The following is a 27,382-nucleotide window of genomic DNA, read 5'->3' as shown; positions in this document are numbered from 1 at the left end:
AAAATGGGGTCGTATTATTACTAACTAAACTTCCCAACCCTTCAAATTCTTCCCTTTCCTCACTACATTTTATAGCTTTGCTTCCTTCCTCTTGATTTTCCCCTTTTATGAAAAATGAAACTAGCACATCAAATTTCACTCTAACTGCCCACAGTAATTTATATACTGGGCTTTTCCCTTTTTCTCTCCTTGCTACCTAATTCCTTAGCTATTAAAATAGAAGACTACCAGTTTCAAAACAAGAGAATGTTCACTAAATATTGTCCTATTTGAAATACAGTATGACTATGTACTCGGCCTTTCAAAATGTCCCTTTAGGTTCCTCTGTCACACTCAAAACACTTAATGAGTCTTAAGGCACTGGGGATATAACAGTGAGTAAAAAAGACAGAGTCCCTGCTTTCAGGGCATCGACAGCCTGTGGGTGGGGAAAGACATCAATCACACCTTGCTTTATTCATTCCTTACCACAAGCCACTGTGGTGTTCTCTACATCTGCTCTGTTACACTGGAACATGGCTGGTTTCTCTGAATACAGTGGCAGTCATGTAAATGAGTATAAATCAAATGGCCAGAATAATTCCCAGAGACCAAAGGAAATCACTTCATAGAATATGAGAATAAGTGAAAGCTTGACTGAAGAATTCTGTTCCTCCTTGTATTTGGTACTCAAGCCATTCAGGCAGATGAATCACTAAGTAAGCTTGAGAAAGAGTATGAAAAATTTTATAGACTCAGACTTTTAAAAAAATATTTGTCATATTACTCACATATCTGTTTAATCCTATGAATGGGCTAAGTCAGAAAATATTATGATAAAGTGAAGGCAAATCTACAGATCTACCAAGCAGCAGTCCTTGAACAAGAACTGAGGTCAGTGTCCCTAGTCTAGTGCTCTTAATGGAAACAACCTTTAGAAAAGTCAAAGATTCAGTTTTAGAGTGTGAGAAGGAAATAGGGCACCTGGCCCACCATTTTTAGAACCTGGGTGGTCTGTTGATATTCTAGAACTGGTAATGATCATCCTCCCCCTAATTTGATATTTCTGGTGACTAATACTACGTATTACTGACTAGGGTGTCAGAGAGATGATAAAGCCCTTGTAACCAAATTGGAAACTGCGACCTTGAATTTATATGAGTCAATGCTACAACTAACTGAATTCATCAACCACAGACAAATTAAGAAATAAGAAGCATTTCTTCATAACCACAACATATAAGAAATAAAATGTTCTCTTTTTATGACTGACTGACTGTTTTTGAAGTCGTTCTTCCTAGCCGATAAGTAGATAAGTAAGAAGAGGAGAGGTGAAAGCATTAGTTCATGGGAAAAGCAAGGCCTAGATCCAACTCTCAGCCTTGCCATGCAATACCTGAATGAATGTGGGCACGATACTTATTTTCTCTCTGGGGGAATTAATAGGATCTACCTCAAAAGGTTGTTGTAAAGATTAGATGAGTTAGATATAAAAAACACTTACTTCAATAAATGGTGCTGGAACAATTAAATATCAACGTACAAAAGAATAAAGTTGGACCCTTTCCTCACACCATGCACAAAAATTAACTCAAAATATAAGAGTCAAAAGTATAAAACTCTTGGAAGAAAACTCGGGAATAAATCTCTGTGACTTGAGCCAGGCAAAGCTTTCTAAATATAACCAAAAGCACAAGCAACAAAGGGAAAAAAGTATAGTTTGGACTTCATCAAAATTAAAAATATTTGGCCTTCAAAGGACACCATCAAGAATGTGGAAGACTACAAAATGGGAGAAAAATATTTGCAAATCATCTAACTGACAAGAGATTTGTTTCTAGGCTATATAACGAACTCTTAAAACAATAATAAAAATTTAACATAAATAATACAATAATAAAAAGACAATCTACTTACAAATGGGTAAGAGATCTGAATTGACATTTCTTCAAAGATAATATACAAATGATAAGCACATGAAAAGATGCTTGACGTCAACCATCAAGGAAATACAAATAAAAACCACAATTTGATGTTACTTCACATCTACTAGGATGCTGATAATCAAAAAGACAGATAATAACAAGTGCTGACAAGACAATGTAGAGAAACTTGGAAACCTCACACACTGTTGATTGGAATGTAAAACTGTGCAGCCCCTTTAGAATATAGTCTGGTAGTTCCTGAAAAGGCTAGTTACCCTATCACCCAGTGATTCCTCTCCTACATACATACTAGCTAACACTATTAATCAATGAGATCAAAGCACCCCATAGAGACTATCTACTCTAATCCTTTTACGTAGACAGATGATCATGCTGAGAGTCACAATCCGAGTTTACATGACTAGTAGGTAGGCGTCTATACTGAACTGGAAACTTTACCCAGTTTCAAGGAGTATATCCTCTGGGGACCTCAGAGTTCTCTTTCAATAACCTGAAAAACTGACCTTAGGTCAAAAGTTCCCTGTCTGAGAAAAACTCAAGCCAAATCAGTTCTCCAAAGTTAAGACAGGATTTATGCCTTAAAAATAGAGACACGGGACTCTTTTTGGAAATAGCCAGCAAATTCTTGTAAGAAAGTCTATGCAAGGGGGTGGGTAAGGCTTATATGAGTAAGTTACAGTACAATCACTTCTTTAAAACATATTTTAAGGTTTTAGCGGAAAGGGAAACAGACAAGTCTCCAGACCTGTGTGTGGGATGGGTGTAGCAGACTTACAGAGAGGCTCCCATGACCGTACTAAAAGGAATCTGCTGCTTAACGCCAATTCACGTCCTTAAAAGGCCACAAGGAGAGAAATTAAACTTAGAAGGAACATTTTAAGACTGTGCTGTTATAAAACTATGGGCCATGTAACTGATAAATAATGACAGTGAGGGTGGGGAGCAGAAAAGAGTCTTTTGAACTTGTCATCCCACACAAAGAACAGCATCTCTCAAGAGAGCATCGTAGCTTTCTGTTTTCAGACCCTGGGAGGTGTGAGGGTGGAAAGGCTAGGTGGAGAGGCACAAAGAGTAGAGCAAATGGAGAAGATGAGAAAGTACAACCAGGACTCTCCCAGGCAAGGCTGAAAGGCCTCAGGAAAGGCTTCCATGTAGAGTGATGAAAGAGTGAGGAAAAACACAGGGGCACCTGAAATGGTGGAGACGAATGCAAAAAGGTAAAAATCTGTAAGACTACCTTCTCCCCCCAACCCCTGGAAAGAAGCCTTTCACAAAAGCAACTGGTCCTATCTGGGTCCAGCTGATTTTCTTGGCACATATCTTCCATCTTCTGAAAGAGTCCAAAGGAGCTCAATGACCCCCAAGACCAGCCCATGTATCCCCCCACCACACAACCCACCCAGGCTGCTGCTCCTGTCTGCCTCCCTGGGATCTCCCTAATGCTCTCCACCTTCTTTCTAACTTTCTTACCAAAGACGTCACAGAAATGAATATGGGCATTCAAAAAAAATAAATTCAGTACACTGAAAAAATTATATAATGCAGGAATTCTCTTCTCTATCACATTCAATTCATTCAGTTGCCAAATATTCACTGAGTCTCAATTTTGAGCCAAGCACTAAGTTGGATACTGGGAGGGCGGGAGAGAGTTAAAACTAGAGTGTCTGCTGGGAAAGATGAACAAATGCACGATCTGCTGGAGGTGTACAGGTTGCCAAAAGACCCCAGAGTATCTCTAATCCCCCAAGGGGGTGGAGAATACAGAAAGCATCTCAGTGAAGTGGATGCCTTAGATGCATCATAAAGAATGAGTTCTGTACAAAAAGGTGGCGAGGGTTGGGGAAGAAGGTGATGGAAAGCCGAGGAGACAGCATGGGCAAAATCACCATGCATGGGAAAACAGGAAACACCTCCGAGAATATTGAGTAAAATTGGACTTGGGGCCCAGGTCAAAGAAGCTAAAGTAATGCACACTAAAAAGCAGTACAAGCAGATTTCTGCATCTGCTCCAGAGATACCTGCCAAGATATGACTACTCTAATGCCCAGGAGAACATTACATGCCCCGTGTGTGAGAATGCGAGGAGGAATTCCTTCTAACAGCTTTTAAGCTCAGCAACAACAGAGCAGACACAAAAGCCACAAAATGTGCCTGAAGCATTATTTCAATGATACAGGGATATCTGACACAATCACCCTGTGAAGTATAGGGCTGGCTTACAAAGGATAAGCATTTGTTGTTTGGAGAAGACAAGATCACACAGCTTTTTATGAAGCTTTTAAAAAATCACAGTGGAATAAAAAGATGTGGGAGAAAAAGAAAAAGGGGAAATACACTGAGGACTGTTCAATTCAACTATGAACACAAGTTCACAGCCAATAGATTCAAACACCCCATCGTTTTCTGATTACCTGTAAAACTTTTTTAAATGTCCACAAACACAAAATGGGCCTAACTCATTCTCTCCCCACTAGTTGGCCCTAACTTCAAAGTACTGGGAGTCAAAAATTCAATGATTTATTTTCTGTTTTGTTCTTATGTTAAAATGATTCTGGCTGAGTACTCCTCCTCAGGGCATCTGCTAAGTAATTTACTTAATGGTAGCTCATGAAGGTCTGGATTTTTAAAAGTTGCTGACCCAAGGAGAAGATGAAATATAGTTCCTTGGTTTATGTCTATTAGTTCCCTCTTGAATATATTGTTCTTTCTTCCCACTATAGAGAAATTCTACTTTCTTTGTTACACAAGATGAGTCATTTTTGCAGTTTTAATCGCTTTCCCTGCCCCCAGGAGCCTTACAATAATACTAAAATTAATTCACTATAACGATAGTGCCCTTTGCAGGAAAAGAACTATAACTAAACCCTTCCAATATAATCACTAACTTATGTGGGGGTCACTGACTTTCAGAGTTAAAAAGCACTCCAAAATTCTTCTTACCCAGTATAACAGAATACAACAACAAAGGGAAAAGCCAGGCAAGGTCTAAGATGCATGACACCAGGAAGGAAATGGGAAGACCAAACATAGTTACATTCTCAACACTGTGATATGATATGAAACTCAGTCAGTCAATAAACATTGGTGCACCTGTCATGTACCTGGCACTGGTTTTTAGGTGTTTGGGATACACTGCTAACAAAAACGAAGATCCTGGCTTTCTCTCTGCAGAAGAGGGAGCAGAGTTTGGGAAAGTCAGACAACAAACAACAGACACATGAAGTAAATTATATAGTAAAAGTTATACAGTAAGAAGATAAGTCTTACAGAAAAAATAAGAGTAGATAAGGGCCAGTGGTTAAGGAGGTTGAGAGTATGGTTACAATTTTAAATAGGGTGATCAGGCTAGGCCAATTAGAAGTGCAAAGACCTTAAATGTAGTGGGAAGAAGCCATCTGGGAGTTACACATGACCTTTACAAGCTACTATGCTGACTTGGTTTCCCCAGTTTTATAAGTGAAATATTGATTATTATTTTAAGTAACATTTTAGTCATTTAGAATAATGTGGAGGGCAATAGAGGAAAGGGCAAGGAGAAAGGTATTGCATATATCAAAAAAAATTTGTAAAAGAAAATCACCTTCCAGACACTATTTCCTATGTGGAAATACAGTTAATATTTTCCAAAGTCCACTTAGGACAGAAAAAACAATGAGCGTAAAATCTTACAAATTCTGTAAGCATCTATTATTCACAGCATTATCTACTGTTTTGCATTCTTTTTTAACTTCCTTCTGTACACTGTCTAAGCTAATGTCATGTAGTTTATAGATCATTGGATCCTGAAAGGCAAGAACAAGTCTACCTATTTTTAAGTGTCTGCAATGCATCACACATAGGCTGATATGTAATGAATGCTAGTCTATCATAATTAGAAGTATCTCTTTTTTCTTATAACATGAGTGTAATTTTCTTTTAACTCAAACACCTCAATGCATTTAACAAAGTTTCATACATATTCAAAGCACACTCAGGGACAGAAGTAGTGTAGGGTGATGCAGCAAGATGCAAAAGCTTTGGAAAGAATCTGCCTGGGGGAAAGACTCTACCTGACCACATGTCAGCTGCGCCACTTTGGGCAAATCACTTGACATCTCCAAACTTGAATTACTTCACCTGGGAGAACTTGAAAAATTAATACCTGCCCCCAAGGTTTTGTGTAAATGAACTAACAAATGTACAAGGACCTGGCATAGTGCCTGACTCATAAAAGGCATTGTATGTTAGTTTTTCTCTTCATCAAATTCCCCCAACCCCGCACTCCCAACACACACATGCATACACACACTTCATCAGTGAGTAAATAAATGTCTTGCTGTAAACTACAAGCAGAGTGTAAGAGAGAGCCAAGTTTTCCTCACTCCATCCCACTAGCCTTGGCAGCCTCTCAGCTGTGGAATCCCTGGTTATTTCCTTTCTCAAGGAGGAGATACTATTCTGGTTTGACAGATCCTTTCCTGCACACACTCTCAGAATTCCCTAAGGTTCTTATCGTGGCTAATGGATAACAATGCAAAGACTATGGGAGTGAGTAATCACTCTCTCCTAGCTAAAAACTTCCTTTATTGACTTCTCTAACTTCCCGTCAGCATTTTGCTGCCAAATTAACCTCTTGTTCTAGGCAACTATTAAAAGCAATTCTCTTGAAGCTTAAAAACACAATTAGCCTTCAATAATAAACCACACTAACCTTTACTACTAGCCACTCAGACTAGTAGACTTTTAAAATATTAGACTATTAGAATATTTGTAAAATTAAATTGTTTACATTTCTATTTCATTCCTTAATCCTTAAAATGAAAACAGGAGGATATCTTTTTAGTTTTTCTTTCAGATAATATAGACAATAGTAATATTATGCCAATAAAAGTTTATTTAGTGTTTAGAATGACAGTATTATCTATTCTTCATTGAAAGAGAAACTGAAAGTGATACAATAATAGCTTACTCTTGAAGCTTCAGTTAAATAGTATGAAGTCTTCTATTGTGTGACAGTGTCTTGGTTGCCCATAGCACAAGTGCCTAGAACATTGCTGGCAGTCAATAAATTTTTACTAAGTGAAATGAATAAAGTACCATTTGGTTTTATACCAGGGACCAATATATGACCTTTAACCCCCAAAAGATAAAATACACAATCCCACTGTATGGGAGCCATACCTTCACCACCAGAATCAAAGATTCCCATTCTGGAAAAGTAGCTAGAACAACTCCTTTCGGAGGCAATCCTGCTTACTAGCACATTATTCCCCCCAAGTTTTCCATCTTTTGTTTTTGTACTAAGGATATTTGTATAAAAACAGAATCTTTGTTGCTTAGTAATTCATTTGTTCCAGCTGCTTATGTTCTGTTCCCAATCGAAATTCTCAGTTTTCAGCATCCTCATCATTTTTATAAGGAGTTTAGTGAACTGGCCAGGCTCACTCTTTTCTCCTCCTCTGCAGAATGCTGGGCCCCACGCTCCCATACACTGCTCATCTTTGTGTTTCTACCTTAGGATTATGTATGATTGTATCATATATAATCTCTCAGTGCTCATCATAAAGTGCTCACTGATTAACAGAGCACCAACCCCCACCCCAGTTCCAAAATTCTCTAGCTTCAAGTCAAGGCAGGGTTATCCCAAAGTCAGACAGAGTGAAAAGGGTTTTGAGGCCCAGAAGCCCAGGGAAAAATCACAGAAGGGTAAGCAGGCACATTTAAGTATATAGAAAAATGTTTTTTAGAGGTAAAAGCATATACAAAACTTGATCACCTAATTACTGTTAATTCAGTTTAAAGCATTTCATTAGTCACACCTATTTTTCAATGTCTAATTCTCAACTGTGTTCCTTTCCATTCCATAGACTTGGCTATCCCTTTCCCACAGCTGTTTCTGTAATTACTGTTTCTCCAAAAAGGACACTAAACAATTTCCTAGCCACTCATCATCATAAACCCTGACATGTTCAATTACCCCCTGCTCAGTTTATACACCACATTGGACCCATAAAACTCCTCCCTCTCCTATAAGCCACCTCACCCAAAATTCTCACTTCCCTTTCTCTCTCAGCCCTCCCCAACACCCCTCCCCTAGGAAGGATACTTCCTAAAGGAGCAATAGAGTCCCACCCACCACCTTCCTTCTGTGCAGGAGGTGCATCTCCCTATCCAAGGACACTAGGGGAACTCCTTACCTGGAAGGCAGTTGCACTCAAAAGTGAAGTCACCAGTCTGCCGGCAGGTGCCTCCATTGACACAGGGGGAGGGAGCACAGGGCACATAGGGGCTGTCACAGTGCTGGCCTGTGAAGCCCTGGGGGCACTGGCACTGAAAGGAACCTGGCAGGTTGAGGCAGGTACCACCATGCTGGCATTGTCCTGGAATGTCACACTCATTGACATCAGTCTCACATTTCTGCCCTGTGAAGCCTGCAAGGCATTTGCAGGAGAACTGGTTGGCCACGGTGGTACAGGTACTTCCATTTGCACAGGGATGAGATAGGCAGGCATCAGTCCACTGGCACAGCTTACCTGGATGAAAGATAACAGAACTCAGCACTGCCTTCAGAAATGGGAGTGGGCACCATCTTCAACCCCCCGCATCTCTCAACCAGCAGGTGACATCAGGGGGTTACTGCATGGAGAATCTTTAAGCTCTCTAAATAAATAAAATGTATTGATATTTTCCATAACATATAGTTACTAAATAGATCTCTTGGAAGATATAAACAAGTCAATACTACTTCTTTTTCCTTTAAACACAACACACATGCACACATATTCTTGGAAACATTTTACTAATTGTGGTCTTGATATAAATATTGCTTGATGTGTTTGAAGAAATGAAGAATCTCTGGCTCCTTGTATATGAAAACTAGACAAAATTAGAAGCAGTCGTAAGACTAAAAGGTCAGGAAGGTAACTTTCATGGACTCTCTTAGGAAGAAAGGCACCAGAAGAAGCAGGAAGGCTCTTATATTGCTGGATAGCAAGGCATGACTCCAGGGAAGCAAAGCAGAAAGTGGTAGAAAGAGAAAAAAAAACTCCTATACTACTAATAAATTTGGTATTCTTGTGGCTTTTTGTTGTCATTAGCTTAAGCTTTTTTTTTTACAGTAAATATGTGAGAACCCACTGAATTTGTAATACTCTAAGTGGTTGTCAAAGTAAATACCCCACAGGGAAGCAAGTGAGGGTCATGACAGATTTTGTGAAAGAGAGGAAAGGGTGACTGACACGTGAGCACACGGAAGTGCGTGCTTTCTGCCCACCACTAAATGTCGGATCAAAGGGGAAAGGTATGATAAATGTTTGGGCACAACACATATCTCAGGATGCGAAGCAGAAAAAAAATTTCTTAAAAACTGGTATTTTTCTTCCTACTCTTTCGTCATGAGAGGTACCTACCTACAGTGGGAAGGTAATTAAAACGGTTACTTTAATCTCCATATGTATCATCAGAGTGTTTGCCTATAGCTGAAATAGAAAGGTCCCTAAACTTGGTTTCCCATAAATGTTATGTAGTATATAAGCGTTAGCTTCCTGCTTGTTTCTTCATCTAAGGGTGGAGCTTAATGAAGTCTGACTAGGAAGGGTATAAGCCTAACCCAGAACCATAAGGGTGAACTTAACCTGTGACAGACAAAAGTTGCCGATGTGCAAACATGATCAGAAACTGCAGAACACCAAGAACAAATCCTTATAATGGCAAATGAAGAAGTTTTAATTTGGAGATCATTTCAGAGAGATCATTTTAATTATAAAGAAGGCATTACTGTCACTTTGCCCATTCAGAATTAAACCATTATAAATGGGCATAGCCTCCCTTTTCCTTGTGGAGCAAAACAACTCAAAACTGATAATCAGGAAAGAATTACTCTCTTAACTACCAAATCTCTTCAATCACTCACAGCATCAAAGCTATCACAGTCATAATGGAGATAACGGATCACCTTAACTATTATCTACTCCTATCAACATCCTATAATGAAAAATCAAGAGCAAGAATTCCAAATTAACTGATCCAGTCTAGTTTTCTGACTATGTTTTTCATTTTTTGCTTATTAGATTTACAAAATTATTGGTGTAGTTGGGGACAAAACAACAAATGACTCCTTTTCTCATCTAACTTAATAAACACTTATGGTTCATTTGGAATAAAGCTCAGACCTACCTCTGAAGAACTCATAACCTAGTCAAATGAGAGACATGTAAAAAAATTAATTATAATAGATTGTGGCACAGAAAATAATAGGACATAAAGACTAACTGCCTAAAGGAATCATGACAGGGCCAGTAAGACAGAGTTTTAAAAGAAAGTTGGGCAATCGCCAATAACAGAAAAGGGCATTCCCAGCAAAGGGGTGTGCAATAGCATGGACGCAATAGGAAGTATGACATTTTCAGGAAATGACATGAATGATGGCATGACTAGAACTAGATGCTTGCAGGAAGATGAAGCTCTAAAAAGATATAAGGTCCGGACTGTGAAGGGCTATGGAAGCCATGAAAAGTTTTCAGTTTACCCTGTGGATGACAGGAAGTCATTAGGCATTGTAAGCTGGTGAGTTTATGAAAGGATTTACATTTATAATTAAAGCTATGGCAATGTGGTAGGTGAACAAGATGGAGAGATGATAAAAGCAAGGAGATCAGTTAGAAAATGACTGCAGGAGTCCAGGTGAAAGATGACAGGGACCTCAATTGGAGAGTAGGAGAGCAAAGGGAGAGAAGCAGAAGGTGAGAGGTAATTCAAAGGGTGGGTTGGGTGACTGAGTCTAAGGCAGGTAAGGACAAGTGAGAGGGAGTTTCTAACCTGAAATACTTGGAATGTAGCACTATTTATATCAACGTGTTGAGTTTGTCATACCTGTTGAATCTCCAAAGATAATAGGCAATACATGGAAATACAAGTCTGAATGTCAGGGTCAGGGTAGAGCAAAAAAGATGACTATCAGAGTCCTCAGCAACTGATGAACAGAAGGACAGTTAGTGAGATTTCCCCTGGGAGAGCTGTAATAAGACTTTACAGAAGCCTCTAAACAGAGTTCCAAGGAACACAAATATAGAATGGATGAGGACAAGAGAATGCGGAAGCAAAAGGACCAATCAGAGTTCAGAAGGTCAGAAAAGCCAATACCCTGAATGTCTAGGGAGAGGAGATTTCAAGAAGCAAGTTATTAATAGCATGAACAGCTTTTTTTCTGGTGCCAGTGACGTGATTCTGATCCCCAATCCTGACATGTACACTTTAAGCAAATACTTCTGAGTATCTGACCCTTTTTCTTTCTCTTTCTCCTCTCTGAAAACTCTCAAAAGAAAGCTAAAAATGGTTGTCTAGAACATTCCAGTTCCTTACCATAATGTTAAGTATGTACCAGAGTTGGGGGACTCTTAAGAGCCAGATGTCAAGATTCAAAAGAAGCTGAATAAAGACATATACTGACAATTGGAAAGTATGGGCCTCAGTCCCATCTGATACCTGTAAAACCAACTTGGCAGATGCACTCATAGTCATCCTGGCTGAGCACGTGGCAGGTGCCTCCATTCTGACAGGAGGGATGTGCATAGCAGGGATGAGTGGTGGAGTACTGGCAGTCTTCGCCTGTGAACCCCAGGGCACACTGGCATGTGGCTTTCCCCAACATGGCCTGGGCCACACATGTCCCACCATTCTGACAGCGGCTCTTCTCACAGGGGTCTCGATGTTGACAATATTCTCCCAAGAAGCCCTCTGGACATCTGTAGAAAAGAGAGAAGTCCATGAAAATGCATGACTTCCTATAAATCCAAAAAGCTTACAAAATAATGCAGTCCAGCCGAGAAAACACCACACTGTGAACTGACAGGCCTGAAGGTACAACTGTAAACTGCCACACTTTAGGAGCAAAAATGTTAGAGAAATTAACCTCATATTCCCATGTCCTTTTGAGTCTAGACTGGAGACAGAATACTAGGCGGGTGATCCAGCATTGTCTGCCACAGCCAGTCAGCATGACTTTTATTCAGAGGCAAAATACAACTCTGGATTTTTTTTCATATACATACAGACTGGTATAGTATAACAGCACCTTTTTGTGCAGCGCTGTTGATACTTGTGTGTTTAAATTCATTAACCTTCTTATTTTGATTATGCCCTTGGATAGCATTAAGACCTACACATGATAATGCATGGACTGGCTCTCTACCCTCTCCAGTTAAAAACATAAAATACCATGCGTCTTCTCTCAATTAAGCATTAAAATAATAAGTTCTCCTTTTCTTTTCTCCATTGAAACATAAATTGGTCTGGATTTCTGGGTTACGTTCAGGAGGTTGAGACTGTGATAAAGAAACAAAAAGGAATGGGGAACACTTCGCAGAAGCTTTGCTTTTTAATTTGAGTCTGTTACGATATAAGTAGTAGGTAGCTTTTTTTAACCAAATTTTAAAAAGCAAAAAATATAACTAAAATGACATTTAAAATATCTAAGGTACCATATAGACCCAAAATGAAGAATGGAAAACAATTCCATTGTTATCGAATTGTTTTCTAGAACACTTTCCCCATGGTATGTTGAAGAATCTTTATATACGCCACCCATTGATTCATAATATATACAACCATCCCAAACTGTAATATCTATGAAAATCTTTCTAAATATCATTCAAAAGATATGGAAAGTCTCCATTCGCAATGAAGAGGAACATGATGACTTTGAGGCTAACCATAAACTTTACCATGTGGCTGCACCCCCAGATATTTGGTTCAAAATATTTCTACATTTTACTTCTTGGAGCATAGAAGACTAAACTTACAACACTTCCACCATTACCTCAAAGGTAACACATTTAAACTCTAAATCTTTCTCCTCAAAAGTAGCTCTTGAGAGGGGTATTGGAAGACTGGGGAGAAAGAGGCGAAGGAATTAAGAAGTACAAATTGGTAGTTACAGAATAGTCACAAATATGTAAGGTGCAGGCAGCACAGGGAATATAGTCAGTAATGTTGTAGTAACTATATATGGTGCCATTTGAGTACTGGAAATATTGAGGAGAACACTATGTCTAACCACTAGGCTGTTCACCTGAAATCAATACAAAATAATATTGAAAGTGATTGAAAAATAATAATTAAAAATAAGTAAGTAAGTAAATAAATAAATAACCTGCTTGGAGTGAGGGAGGCCCAGCTCCTATCACAGCTTCCTCAGCCCACTGTGGGCACAACTATGCCCTGATGCTCCCAGCCACCCAGATTTGAAGCGCTGGCATCATGTTTTACTTCTTCCTGTCTTTGCCAATCATATCCAAGACTTTTAATTAGCTATTGGTTGTCAAGGTAGTCTTTAGAAGTCACAGTTATTGAGAAAGGAAGGAGAACCAGACATTAGGGAACTAAGACAGAATATGCCCAGAAAAATTATGCAGTAGCTAAAATGGCTGAGAGGAAACAGAGCTGGTAAGTAGCTGCAGTGGCAGTGATATAACTGACCACAGCCTCCTCGCCCCAGAGCTGTGTACAGTAAGTGCAGCGGAGCCGGGAGCAGTCAGAGCTTTGAGGAACTTCATGAGAAGGCAGAGCTAGAGATGAAGACGTAGTGAGCGAAGGGCACAGCACTCAAACCAAAGACTGGCTCAAGTTTCCAGCAAGGAGTCTGCACCTCATATGGTCAGGCCTATGGGAATCCTGATGCTGAGATCTTGGACAAGGTTTTTAACCTCAGTGACTATTAATGTTCTCAGATTTTAAATAGTTGTGTAAGAATCCAATAAAATCAAGTATGTGAAAAACCTTTTATTAAAAACTTTTGCAAATAAGAAACATTTCCTTCTCTTGGTACTTACTAAGGAAAATATGATGCATTATTTAAACCACAGCTTGATTTGGTAATAGAATAGGTTATTTTCTGATTTTTTTAAGTAAGGGAGTAAAAACAGCCAATGTAGCGTAGCTAAAATTGACCCTGAGCTGTATTATTAAAAGCATTTGCAATTTACTCAAGAAATCTGTTCTGGATAATGTTAAAGACTGCACCACAATTCTCATTCACAGGGACTCTGGTCCTCTGGATGCTAAGCCTGGCTGACAATGCTTGATTTCCTCCCTATGAAAATTATTCACCTTGTAAATAATGGCAAACTTTTAAATGTGGGTAGGCTTTGCCCAGTTTTGCTCCTGGCCTATTACACTATCAATACCTCTCCAACACTATTATGTGGCATCTGCTCAGAGAACGAAAACTCACTGAAATATCACCATTGTAAATACATCATGAAACCATAAGGTTCCTGGGAAAACAAAAATGAAATACTACAAAAAATGGAGCCAAACAAAAGTATGTACTGCTGAATTATCTGTTACTAGAATTTAATCTACATTGCTGCTCCCTATATGGAAAAATAAATTTCAACTATGTTATGCTTAAAAAACCAGTACAGGCAGAGGTTGACAAACTACATCTTAAGGGTCTACTCTGGCCACTGCCTGTTGGGCTGAGAATAATTTCACATTTTGGAATGTGAATGGTTCAGGACCCTGGCTGATGTGATACAGTGAATTGAGTGCCAACCCAGGAACCAAAAGGTCACTGGTTCAATTCCCAGTCAGGGCACATGCCTGGATTATAGGACAGGTCCCCTGTTGAAGGCGCTGCAAGAGGCAAACAATCAATGTATCTCTTACACATCAATGTTTCTCTTGTTTTCTTTCTTTTTCCCTTCTCTCTCTAAAAATAATTAAATAAATAAAATAAATGGTTGGGAAAATCAAAAGAAGAATGTTTCATAACATTTGAAAATTATGTAAAAATTTAAATTTCAGTGTCTATAAATAAGGTCTTATTGGAACATAAGCACATACATTTATTTCTGAATCATCTGTGGCTACTTTGCATTACAATAACAGGGCTGAACAGCTACAGTGAGGCAATATGGCCCACAAAACTACTATCTGATGCAGAAAAAGTTTGTGAACTCCTGAGTAAAAGAATACATGAAGCCTAATTCTATGAATAGCATCCTACATGCTTATTAATAATAATGTTTTGATGATATTTGTTCTTGTATCTGTTTCCACAAAGAATATTACACTCATTCATTCATGCAACAAACATTTAGTAAGTTCCAGACATTGTTATAGTGCTAAGAAAATCCTTGAAGTTGTGGAGTTGAAAATTCTAGTAAGAGAAAACAAAAGCAAAGTGAATAAGTAAAATGTATTATTTGTTAGGTGTAGGTATAAGCATTATAAAAAAATAAAACAGGAAAAAGCAATAGGAAAAGATGAAACTAGAGACAGTAAAGGATAGATAAAAGTGAGGTATTTTGGGCTTTAAATAGGAAAACCAGAGAAGACCTCACTGAAAAGGTACATTTGAGTCAAGACCTGAATGAGGTGATGGACTGACTACCCATGGTGGTATCTAGGGGAAGTGTGTTCAGGCCAGAGGCAACAGCAAATGCCAAAGCTCTAAAACAGGGAACAACCCTGGCATGTTTGAGGATTAGCAAGAGCTATGCAGTTCTACCAAAGGGACTAATTAAGAAAAAGAGTAGGAGAAAACAGATGACAGCTGTGCCTGAAAGGTGGTGGGTCATGAGGGGCCTTCAGGCCCCTGTAAGGATTTAGTTTTACTCTAGTGAAGTATTTAGATATGATCAATGTATAACTGACTTACTCTCCTGTAGTACATGTATAGGACCACATCTAATTTCTATGTCAAACTAGACCTATTATTGGTATAATAATAAAGACTTAATTTCTTATTTAAGATGTTCTAAAGGACTAGACATCAGCCTCTTTCATTACCTTAAAACATGTACAATTCTTTTTTAACCTACATTTTTTCACTAAGCTTCATTTCCCTTTCCCAATTCCTCTTCCTTCACAGCCAAACTTCTATAATGGTAGCCTAGTTTCATGGGTATTTTTTCCTTTCTTTTCTATCTTCTTCTTACTCATCTCTTTTTTAAAAAACTTTCAAATTATTGCCCAGAAACTATGTTCTAAGAGCAATGTTCCCCTTGTCAAGTTCAGTGGTCTCATCTGAGATTTCATCAAAAGGAAATTCTCTCTCTTATAGGAGGTATTGCTGAACACACCCTCCATCATTTTACTCTTTTTACATTTGGGTTTACTTCCCCATCAATCATGGCCACCTTCAGTTTAAGTCTGGGCCGCCCTGCTCTATTCTCTCATATGCATTTGTTATTGCTATTGTTCATTTGGTTTTCAACAACTACCATCATGTATTTGACTCCCAAATACTTACACTAATACAATAAATACTGTCAATACTTGAATCAACACAGTTAAAAAGTGACATCATGGTCCCATGAGACTTCAAATTCCTTCATTTTTCTAAGGCCTCCATTCACAATCTCAAAAGTCACTTTTGGTTAGTCCTTTTAGGTTACATATAATTTCTTACCATGTTCTGACAACTATTGTTAACTGAATTCCTATAATACTTATCATTCATGAATTCTGATTGTCTTAAATGCCTGAGGACATGCATCTTATTGCTGGTTTGTTCCCTATTTCCTTCCATCCATCCATGGAATATCAGAACCTTGGGATTCAAGGTACCCTAAGGCAAGTTCTACCCAGTGGTACAATTCTTTCTAAAATATCACTAAAAGATGATTACAAGCCTCTACCTGAATGCAAACAATTAAGCATGGAGCCTTAGAAATAGTTAGAATTTAATAAATGTTGAAATTATTGTTCCTGCTATGGAGAGGACAGGCTCTAGAACCAGACCACTTGGATTTCAATCCCAGTTCCCCATCTACTCGATGAGTGATTTTGAGCAAGTTACTAAACCTCCTTGTTGTAAAATGGATTTAATAATAATGCGTACCTCATAGGGCTTTTAAGTAATTGTAAAACACTTAGAGTGATATCCAGCACATAGTAATCACCGTGCATCTACTAAGTAAAATAAAACTACTGGCTCACTACAACAAGAGAACAGCCTTCAGTGTGAGTGGATCCGATGGTGAGAAAGCTCTTTCCTCCTGATGTCTTAAAATCCTGCCTCCCTCCTAGGTACATGGATAAATAAAATGTGGTATATCCATATAATGAAATATTATTTTCCATAAAAAGGAAAAAAGACATGATACATGCTATGACCTGGATCAACCTTGAAGATACCATGCTAAGTGAAGTTACTTAGACACAAAAAGCCATATATTATATGATTTCATTTTTATGAAATGTCCAGAATAGGAAAATCTACAGAGATTGAAAAAAATAGATTAGTGTGGCCAGGGGCTAGGAAAAAAGGGAAATGGAGAATGGCTACTAAGAACTAGAATGTTTCTTGGGGTAAGAAGGACATAATGACAATGTTTAGACATTAAGTAATAGTAATGGTTACACATATCTGTGAAGATACTAAAAACTACTAAATTGTACATTTTAAAATGGTAAATGCAGTAGTATGTGAATTGTGTCTTTTTCTTTTTAATTCTGCCTCCCTACAATTTCTACCTACTGGCTATGCCTATCCTATAAAACTAAAAGGAGCAAGGTCTGCTCTCTTACACTAAGCCCTTAAAGAATTTGAAGATAGTTCTGTTGACCCTTTATTTTCCTCTCTTCAGGATTCAGAGCTTTGGCCTATTCCTCAGTATAAAATTATTTTCAAACTTCCTCACTATTTTAGTGGCTCTTCTATGTTTAAGTTAACAATAGTAGTAACAATAGTCACCAAAATTTTTGAAGCATTTACTATGTATTATGTATTTGCTAAGTATTTTACAGCTATTATCTTTTTTTATTACTCCCTATAACAGTGTACTGTAATCTCCATTCTGTATATGAGGACCTTGAAGCTTAGTAAAATTAAGATTTCACAGCTAGCAGAAAGCAAAGGCATCAAACCTATCCTGTTCCCCACCCTCCAGGATGATTCTAGGTAAACCTCTTTAAAATGTGGAGCCCAAAATGGGAAGAAGAAAAAAAATTACACATATGTTCTTACTAGAGCAGCACAGAGCTGGATTGTCGCCTTCTTGACACTATGTTTCTACTATTGCAGCCTAAAGCCGTGTTCACTTTTTTGGAAGCCACAAAATACCATTACCTGCTACTGAACACATAGTCAGTTAAAACACCCAGATCTTTTCTTTCTCCACATGAACGACTTTCTAAAATTGTTTTATTTTTATTGATTTTTTTTAGAAAAAGAGAGTAGGGGAGAAGGAGACGGAGGAGGGAGGGGGAGGGAGAGAGGGAGAAAGAGAAACATCAATTTGTTGTTTCATTTATTTATACATTCATTGGTTGATTTTTGTATGTGCCCTGATCAGGGATCGAACCTGCAACCTTGGCATATTGGGATGACACTCTAACCAATGGAACTATATAGCCAGGGCCTCACATGAACTACTTTTATGGAATAATTCTCTATTCTGTACTCATGCAACATGTTTTTTAACCCAATAGTTGAACCTATTATTTGTACCTTTTAAATTCACTGTGCTAAATCTTTATCCCAAGTTTTCTTGATTGAGATAACTTACCCGTTACTCACATAATCACAGAACTTCAGTTCGCCACCACACTTCAGAAGTCAACTGGCCTGAACTCCTCTTGCACTGATAATGACACCAAAGCTAAATGGACCTGCGCCCAAGCTTGTAAATTTAGCAATTTCCCCCAGTTCTGCATCATTCATAACTGTATCCCTTTTTTACCTGTATCTTTTATCAAAAGATAAAATAGAACTTAACTGACAGTGTTCTACTAGGTCCTGCCCCAAGACCGGCACCTATTCAGTCAGTTCTATCACCTTAGCTGCACCATCATTCTACCCATACCTCCCCGTGATGACAGCCAGGAAATTCCTTGCTGAAACTAAGCACCCCACATAAAGAAAAACCCTTCACAAGCATAATTTTGATCATCACTTCTCTGCTAAGAAACTAGCACTAGTGCCCAGCCCTTCAAATTCAAGTGCCTTGGAATCTGTGACCTGCTTGTCTGCCTCACTCCTACCAGCTTTCTTACTGCTTAGTAGTTCGTAACTGAAACACTCCAGCTACTTCCACACTCTTGTCTAATGTTCCCTATATAAAAATCTTCTTTCTACTTTCCAGTGAGAAACATGCTTTCCCATCTGTTATCCTCTAGTTTATGTTCCTTCCATCTCTGCTTCAAGGATCTGCTCCAAACTGAAGTCCTCCATTAAGCCTCTTCCAAACCCTCTTACTCATCTCTGATCCCTCCAACAGTAGATGCAGTGCCATGTTAGGTAGTACATTATTTCTACTAGCATGGCTCTTCATTTAAGCCATTGTTATATCTTACCTGTGCCTATCAAGCTCCCATTGGATTTCCTGTGTGGGGTGGGTGTTGGGGAGAGGACAGGCATGTCTTGAGACCCTGGTACAGGTGTCTTGTATACTATGAGCCCCTATGTGCCATTAGGCAACTGGTTCCAAAGCAAATTAAATTTCATATAATGGATAAAGTCAGTCAATCCAAATCTGCTACAAAATCCCCTTCCAATCCCATTTTGTGATCGGAACACAGAGTATTAGGTACACAAAAAGTACTAAGAAAGTACCAAACTCTGTGGTTTGGCCTATGGAAGAACACAGGCCAAATCAACCCTAAGAATCATCCTGAGGTACAAGATTATCCCTCAATCCCCAAGAGGCTCAGTAGAATTATGGACACAGAAAAAAGAAGAAATGGGTGAAAAAGCTATAAATAAAAGACCATGTTTCCTAAGTCAGGAGGCCTTTCAACTCTGCAAATTCCTGTTCAACTATAATACGAGTACCCCTCATACCTGTGGATCTGAGTGGGAATTAAGACTCTGCCTGAAAAACAAGAGCTTAAATAGCTTTCTTCTTGGAATGAGTAGAGCTGAGTTTGGTTAGAGGCTGGAAACATGGCTGATCATCAAGGATGATCACTTAGGTTCCCTCAGAAATCACAGTTCTTTTAAGTTACCATAGTAAATTTTCAAAAATGGCCTACCTCTTGAATAAAGGTCTATGTAAAATATATTCTAAAATGTTAATGAATAAATCTAACAGCTGCCTTTTGTTCCCAAAACTGTTTGAATGCCTCCCTCCTGGAGGGAAGTGAGCACTTATTTCAGTGGTTCTCTCAGTGACTTCCTCCTGTTCTGTCCCCCTTCTCTGGCTTTGGAACTCGGAAAGAATATAGTTCACAGACAAGGCTGTGAATACAGGGAAAGTTTTGGAGGGCTTTTTTCCTGTAAAGTAATTCCAAAAACTGATCTGAATACTTATTAGGTCTTTGCCTTTTTTGAAACAGTCTGCCATCTCTGACATGAAGAGGTCCACTCTTTCATTGTTACTGTTCAAACACTAACATGAGGAATAAGATGAAGAGGAAGAAAAGAGGGTGAAAAAGAGAGAAAAACAAGGGTTTCCTCCTAATGGAAATAGAAAACTTTGCAATGGAAAAGATGCCCATATAGACCCCCTCAGTAAAGCAGACAAGAACCAGACCCCAGTGCTCACATGTCACGGGCAGCCTGGATTCGTTTACATGTAGCCACTTTACACAGATTTCAACGACCCTGGGATTTGAACAGCAATTCCAATCTATCTGGCAATGGCTGCAGCTCAGGATTAGTCTCCCTAGTAATACAGGACAGAAAAATTTGTTCTTTCAAGTTTCCTAAGTGAATAGCCACTCGTCTAGAGAAAAGCTGAAAACACTGTAGCAGCATGTCAGCTCCAAGATGACTGAAGTCTGAGCAGGAAATAAGCCCCTTTTTCCAAATAAAAGCCAGTGTTCTCTCTCCTTGTTTTCTCCACTGAATGTTCTGTATCGGCAGGGTGAGCCCAAACTGCATCCAGGGCTTTGCTGCAGTGTTGCCTTTAGCTTTTTTTTTAAGCAGGGATTTGGTCATTAAAAAAATAAAACAACAAAGCAAAACCCCACTGCATACAAGAAGAAAAAGAGAGGCGGGCTTTACAAAACAGCTATTTCAAAATCATGATGTTTTAAAAACTATACAGAATGTGGAACGGAGGGGAAAAAAATGTCTCATGTGGGTTGCGTCGGCCCTGCAGCTGCTCCTCATTAAAGCTCCTCTTTACTCCCTCTGGGCTAGTTTCCAGCAGAAAATTCTTTAAACAGAACTCTGCTTTCAACCCACTTTCTTCTTGCTCTGGGCCTCTCGGCTGGCCCCCCAATCCGCAGTGGCAGCCTGCCCTAGCTGTGCTCTAGAGGGGGGAGCTGTCGTTAAGGTAAATGAGGTAAGGGCAGGAGGAAAAAATAACAAAACTCAGAAACCAAATTAAGCATTGGTCGGTAACAAAGGCCTGCATTCTGAAAGAGCCCCAAATCAGTCTGTTCTTTTCTGTGACCATAATGCCAGCTTAGTTTCCTGCTCCCCCTGTTAAAGTAGATAAAAATAATTGCTAACAGCCAAGGCTAACTGTAACCAGTGAAAGTTTCTGTTTAACATTTAATTCCCAAGGCTCTGGCTACAAACTTCTAGATGCCCTAGAGCCTACAAAATCAAGGCTAAACTCTACGGCTGGCATTCAACAGGCCCAACCTAATAGTCTAACTTCATGGTCCCCCTGCTCCTTGTACCTCCAGTTTGACATCTCATCAGACTGTCAACTTGCTGATTCTGTAACTCTGTGCAAAGGTAACTAACTAGATTCCTGACCTTGTTTTTTTTTTTTATAAAAAAGGAAAAAAAACAACAACACATGAAGACTTCTGGTTAACTTCCTGGTTGAAAGGGGAAGAAAGGGGAAGAAGCTCTGTCATGTTGACCTCTTGCCATTCCCACTCCCACTCTCACCTCCCCCCCACAAAAAAAACAACCACTACAGCTTACTCAGCAAGAAGGAAAAACAAAAAGTACTAAACAAAGTATTCGTGTATACAGACAGGACCCAGTACTGGGCTGGTTTGTGGTAAAACACTTTCCAGCGCTTTGCTAGTTGAATGTAAAGGAAACGAAGACAAATATACAATCAATTCACTCTCACATTCTCTCTCTCTCTCTCATACACACGTGCGTGCATGTACACACACACACACACTTTTTATCACAACTAACAAATAAAAACTACCAAATACTGCAAGGACAGCCCATTTTCTAACATGTAAATTCAGCTTCCGGAATAGAACATTTCTGCTTTTCTTGTAGAGGTATTTCAGAAAATGTTAATCTTGGTTCCCACATTAGGCTGAATGCTTCCAAATTAAAAGTTTCCCACAGGAAAAGAATTTCACAGGGAATTTCGAGGCTGGGAATCATCTGAAACACCACCTCACTTGGTTTTCATGTGTTCAGGTTTTCATTCACCACCACCCCCATCTGAATAAAGCAGTAAACACACACTGATTTTAATAAATCCAAACCCAAGAGAAGCTGCAGTGGTACAAGCTGTGAAGCTGTTAATTCACAGCATCATTCATCTTCATCAGAGACTATGAAATCAGTAACCACTGCAATGGGAAACCATGCTTTATTTACACAAGAATTTGCAAATGCCCTTATCTTCCAGTTTATAATCTGGGCTCATTTATCAGAACTCAGAAGCTGAACTGAGCACCTAGTCTCTTCCATCATCACCTGAAAGATTGATTGGGCAAGGGCACATAAACAGTGCTGAAAGACTTGTGTTGCTGCTATAACAGAAGGTGGTCATTCTTCAGTCTTCTAGCATACAATCAGTACCTCACCATATTTCATTGCACTAAACCCTGAAAAAATATCTACTTTTGATTAAAACATGGAAAACATACTCTAAACATGAGTTTACAAAAAGCACTCTTCACAGTAATAGGCAAAAATGAATGAGTTTGGTCAGTTGTTCTCAAGCTATGCACTGTATGATTATGGCAAGGAGCCTGCAATGTTTATAACACACTTTCTAGACTACTAAATAATGTCCTGTCCATATTTAAATGGATTTTAGATGCTGTTTTCATTATTAAAATACAAAGGTATTATAAAATGGTTATTCCATTCTTAGATTTTGACATTATGCATTGTATGCAAACAAGAGATTGAGAAATGGCTTCATCTTTAGACCATCTCTCCTTCATGCATTACAGTCTTGCTAGGCTCAACTTCTAGGCCCAGAACGTGCTACAGCACAAGGCTTCTCACCTCCAGACCTTTGTACATGCTGTTCACTTAGCCCAAAACACTTTTGCCCACCCTCTTCTCATAGCTCAGCCCTGAAATTCCTTCAAGATTCTGCTTAAATATTTTTTCCCTTGGAGAAATCAGTTCAATGCACCTTCAGTACATTCCTATAACCCTAACATATCATATCTCTTATTATACTTTATTATGGGTATGTGTCCTCCCTAACAGATTAAGAATTGTTCAGCACCATATTCCAGGTGCCTAACACAGTAACTGACATATGGGAGGCAGTCAGCTATTCAGTGCTCATATTCTTAACAGGAGCCAAAAGGTAAAATACAAGAGTCTGTTGAACCTACATCTACACCTTAAAAAGACCCTTTATACTCGAAGTTTGGAAACCACTAGGTTCATACTTACCCAAAGATTATCAAAACTAATTAATATTCCTGATATTTAGAGGACTTCTTAAGCTTCACTCATCCCTAAATCATTCAAAGTGAGCCAGCCAACACCATATGAAAAGGATTTTTAAAAATCACATTTCCCCCCAAATATGAAGTTAACTGACACATGATCTTCATTTTCTCTTGCACTTTTATTAATCTTTGACAAGAAACTGACTACATGAACCACCCAAACACGGAGCCCTAAGTGACGGAATATCCTACTGGCTCAGAAGCATGAACTGCTAGATTCTTTAGAGACCAAGCAGTGAAAATTAAACAAGATGTCAAAGAAGAAAAGTGAGTGTGGTACCTGCTTTCTGTTCTCCAATGGGAATGGATTACTATCTTCAACGTTCTGAACTCAAAAAAAAAAAAAATGTCTGAAAACAGAACAGTTCCAAAAACTAATGGCTTGATCTGAAAAGATCCCCACTTCAAAATAATTGTACCCAAATCATATAAAACCAAATGTGAATATAAAAGTAAGCTGGAGAAAAATCTGCATTTCTTCAAATTTTAAGAGGGCAAAAATATTCCTTTGTAGATTCTGAATAAATCATTCTCAAAGTAATCACATGTGAAGCTATACAAAACTCTTCAATGAATAACTGGAAAATATCATTTCAGAATGCTCTAAAATACATCAAAATCCCACTTAAATGGCCTTAATTAGAACCACAGATAAAAATAGTGGACATATACAAAAATAATAACAGTGTCTACTTCAATACAAAAACCTCTACACTTCCCTTAAATGACTGGACAATGGCCCAGGAGATTAAAAATAAAAATAAAATAAAAAATCATAGGTATTACAATGATCTGTGCCCTTCCAAACCATTGAAGCTGAGTATCGAACGAATATCCTGAAATAACACACTCAAATTTACTTACGGGGAGATAAATGCATTCTCAGAATATAGTACATTTACCCACAAACCAAAAAAGATGTAGGTAACAAGCACAGCAGACACCACGAAACCTGAAATGGCCCAGGCTAACCTGTACTTAGCAACCAAATTGAAGCTTCAAATAAAATCTCCCAAATCTAAACAAAAAGTTATCTTATAGTAGAAATCAGAATATAAATCACACCCCATGTTTTCACATTAACTCTGGGGAGGCACTTCACTTACTAAACTGAGTCAGGGCAAAACCACACTTGACATCACTACATTCTCCTGCACTACTCTGCTTAAAAAAAAACAAAAAAAAACATGTCTAGTAATAGGTGAGATGTATTTGGGACATATTAGAACAAATATATTTATGAAGAAAAAGATAACTAGTATATTATCAAAATCTCTCACCCAAGACCTTCACAGGCTCCCATATCTTTTTGATAAAGTGGCTCCCAACAAACCTTCCTTCTATACCAGCCTGGCTCTGCTGCTAGACCTTAAACAAGCCACTTTACCTCTCTGAGCCTCAACTGCTTCGTGCATTGAAACAAGATGGTAGAGCAAATAATCTATAATAGTTCCTTAAGCTCTAAAATTGTAAGATTCCATTTAGGTATGTCCCATGGCCCCTTGAATATTCATATAGGCCTTTATGAGGAACTTAAAAGAATTTCAGTGTTTTGTTTCATGGAATGTTAAAAAATAAAAATGTATAGCAAGAGTTAAAATTACTGCTCTTTCAGAAAAATTGACTCAGAAAAGCCCAAACTTTTTATTTTTTTAATCCTCTCTCCCCCATCTCTCACCACCCAGGTACATATATAAATAAAGCATCCACCCACATCAGTTCCTTGAAGGCTGGTATCAAGAATGAAAAGAAATAGTGCTGAGTCTTTTGATCACCTAGTGAGGTTGGAGAAACCTTTAGTCCCAGTCTACATTCTAATTAGTTACTATAACACAGGGTAACTCACTGGGGGTCCTCACCTATAAAACAAGATAAGCAGAAAAGGTGCTTGTACCAAAGTCCCTTCATCCTCCTGATACAATGACTCAACAGTTTTTGGCTTTTGAATTTCCTCAGCAGTACCGCCCAAGGATGTAATGATACTTGCTGATGTTAATCCTTAGAGTCAATGGTTGTATTCTTTTGGCCATTGACACTCTGTGCAAGGGCTCCTTCACCCTGCCTACCTATTATCCTTGTAAGTGCACAGATGGTTCAATACATGCTTGTATAAATGAATTGTTGCAAAATGTACACTTTCAAATAACCCTTCATAGGAAGCATATGGAAGCAAAGAACATGTAAAGAAGAAAGAAAAATATATTTAAACAGCATATGGGACATAAAAAGGAATCCTGAACCTAAAAAGGAAAGAAAAGTCAGCATCTTCCCCAAACAACTGGCCAACATGAGAGCCTGTATTCTTCAGCATAGAATAGTGGTAGACACTGCAGCCTCCTTATGGAATGTGAGCTGCTGATAATATACATCAGGCTAAAAATGATGGGTGTGTGTGTATAACAATGGTCTGGGGAGAGAGGCACCAAATTTAAACTTTCATGGAATCATTACTTAACTAAGTTTACATAGGATCTGTTTCCAGGTATCATTTTAATACATCCTCTCAATACATAAATGCCTATTTTACTCACTTCCCTAGCTCATAATGCTTAATATTTAGGAAAGAATAGGTGATAGAGTTTGCTTCTGTGGAGACTAATTATGAACTCTGAGAGTCAATGTCAGCCTTTGCCTGGAAGAAAATGAGTCCACTTTTCATTAGTAATCAAGTCTACCCATTTTTTAAGAGTGAAATTCAATGCTCTGAGTTTTAACAATATGAAATTTAAGAAGTCAGACCTTACAATCATTATATACAAATATTACTAAAGTCAAAGAGGTTCCTGAGGTACTTTTTGGGATGACTGAGGTTTCTGAAAGGGCTAGTTTCCCAGTAAAATAATTCCTCAAGGAGATATGTCTGGCTTACACAACCAGAACCAGCATTTCAAAATCTTAAAGGCACAGGTGATTAAATGGCTAAGGCTCTACCATGGTCTAGGCAAGAGAATCATAGCCACTGTCAAATGTTTTCCAAACAAAATAGACAGCCCTGGTTTATTCTGGATAATTGAGGGTTTGGATGTGTACTATATAATCAGAGGGAACAAGCAGTAAGAACATGAGCTAATTTGGGGTAACCAAAGATTGGGCTAACAGATGCTTGCTCACTCTGGACCCCTGAACTGAACTGGATCAGGCCAGTGATATGCTAGACAGAAGAGATCTGAAGCTGGGTTACCTGAATTATCAGTTAAGAGAATGCACTGTGTTGTGTATGAAAATTGATTCTGTTCTTAGTGTTGCTGCTTTTCCATCACTCCTCCTATCCCAGCCCATTCTCCTTGCCTCAGAGATTCCTGAATCCTGATGGTCAATGGCATCCACAAGCCTTTCCAGCTGTCCTAATTTGGAAAGAGCACTAGAATCAACACTCAAAAAGAGGTCTGAGAGGGAAGCAGGTCTCCTCTTCCTCCCTCAATCTAGACAGTCAATGTTCAAGCACTCCAGCCAACATGGGCTAAAGCAATGCTTTTTAAAAAATCACTTTTCTGTCACTATGAAACCAAATTATCCACATACTGATTTAGTAAGCCTCACACAAACTGAAGTATAGACAGAAGAGAGCAACCAAGATGAAGAGAAGTTTTAAAACCATGTCTTTAAGAAAAAATGATGACATTGGTAATGATTATTCCAGGAAACAATGGCCCTTCCACTTCCATCATTTTACCTATCCACCTCCTAAAGCACTGTCAATATTTTCAAATTTATAATCTAACTTACCCATTAAAACTCTTCTGATTTTGGTCTTCTGTCCCACAGTTGTTCCCTTGTCTGAATTACCATAGTTCTTAACATCCGTGCTGCTACACTGGACAATTACAAATGGTTTTACTTTATACATGCATGGGTGCCTCATCTCCCCAACAAGATGGCAGGATGTCACAGAACTGCCACCA

General features: G+C 38.6%; 1 protein-coding gene across 2 annotated transcripts in view; it reads right to left on the bottom strand.

Annotated features, from left to right (window-relative positions):
- NOTCH2 (notch receptor 2) overlaps window positions 1–27,382 on the bottom strand; it is a 204,731-nt gene that overhangs the window by 78,536 nt on the left and 98,813 nt on the right. For both annotated transcript variants that reach the window (XM_037167776.2, XM_037167786.2), the window contains 2 exons: window positions 11,388–11,647; window positions 8,102–8,437 (listed from right to left, as the gene is read on the bottom strand). In XM_037167776.2, the coding sequence (XP_037023671.2) occupies window positions 8,102–8,437; window positions 11,388–11,647 (596 nt within the window). The remainder of the gene's footprint in view (window positions 1–8,101; window positions 8,438–11,387; window positions 11,648–27,382) is intronic.

This window comes from Artibeus jamaicensis, unplaced genomic scaffold (genome assembly GCF_021234435.1).
Source record: "Artibeus jamaicensis isolate MK-2021 breed Jamaican fruit bat unplaced genomic scaffold, CSHL_Jam_final scaffold_1689, whole genome shotgun sequence".
Lineage (NCBI taxonomy): Eukaryota > Metazoa > Chordata > Mammalia > Chiroptera > Phyllostomidae > Artibeus > Artibeus jamaicensis.
This window is presented reverse-complemented; position numbering and strand designations above follow the sequence as displayed.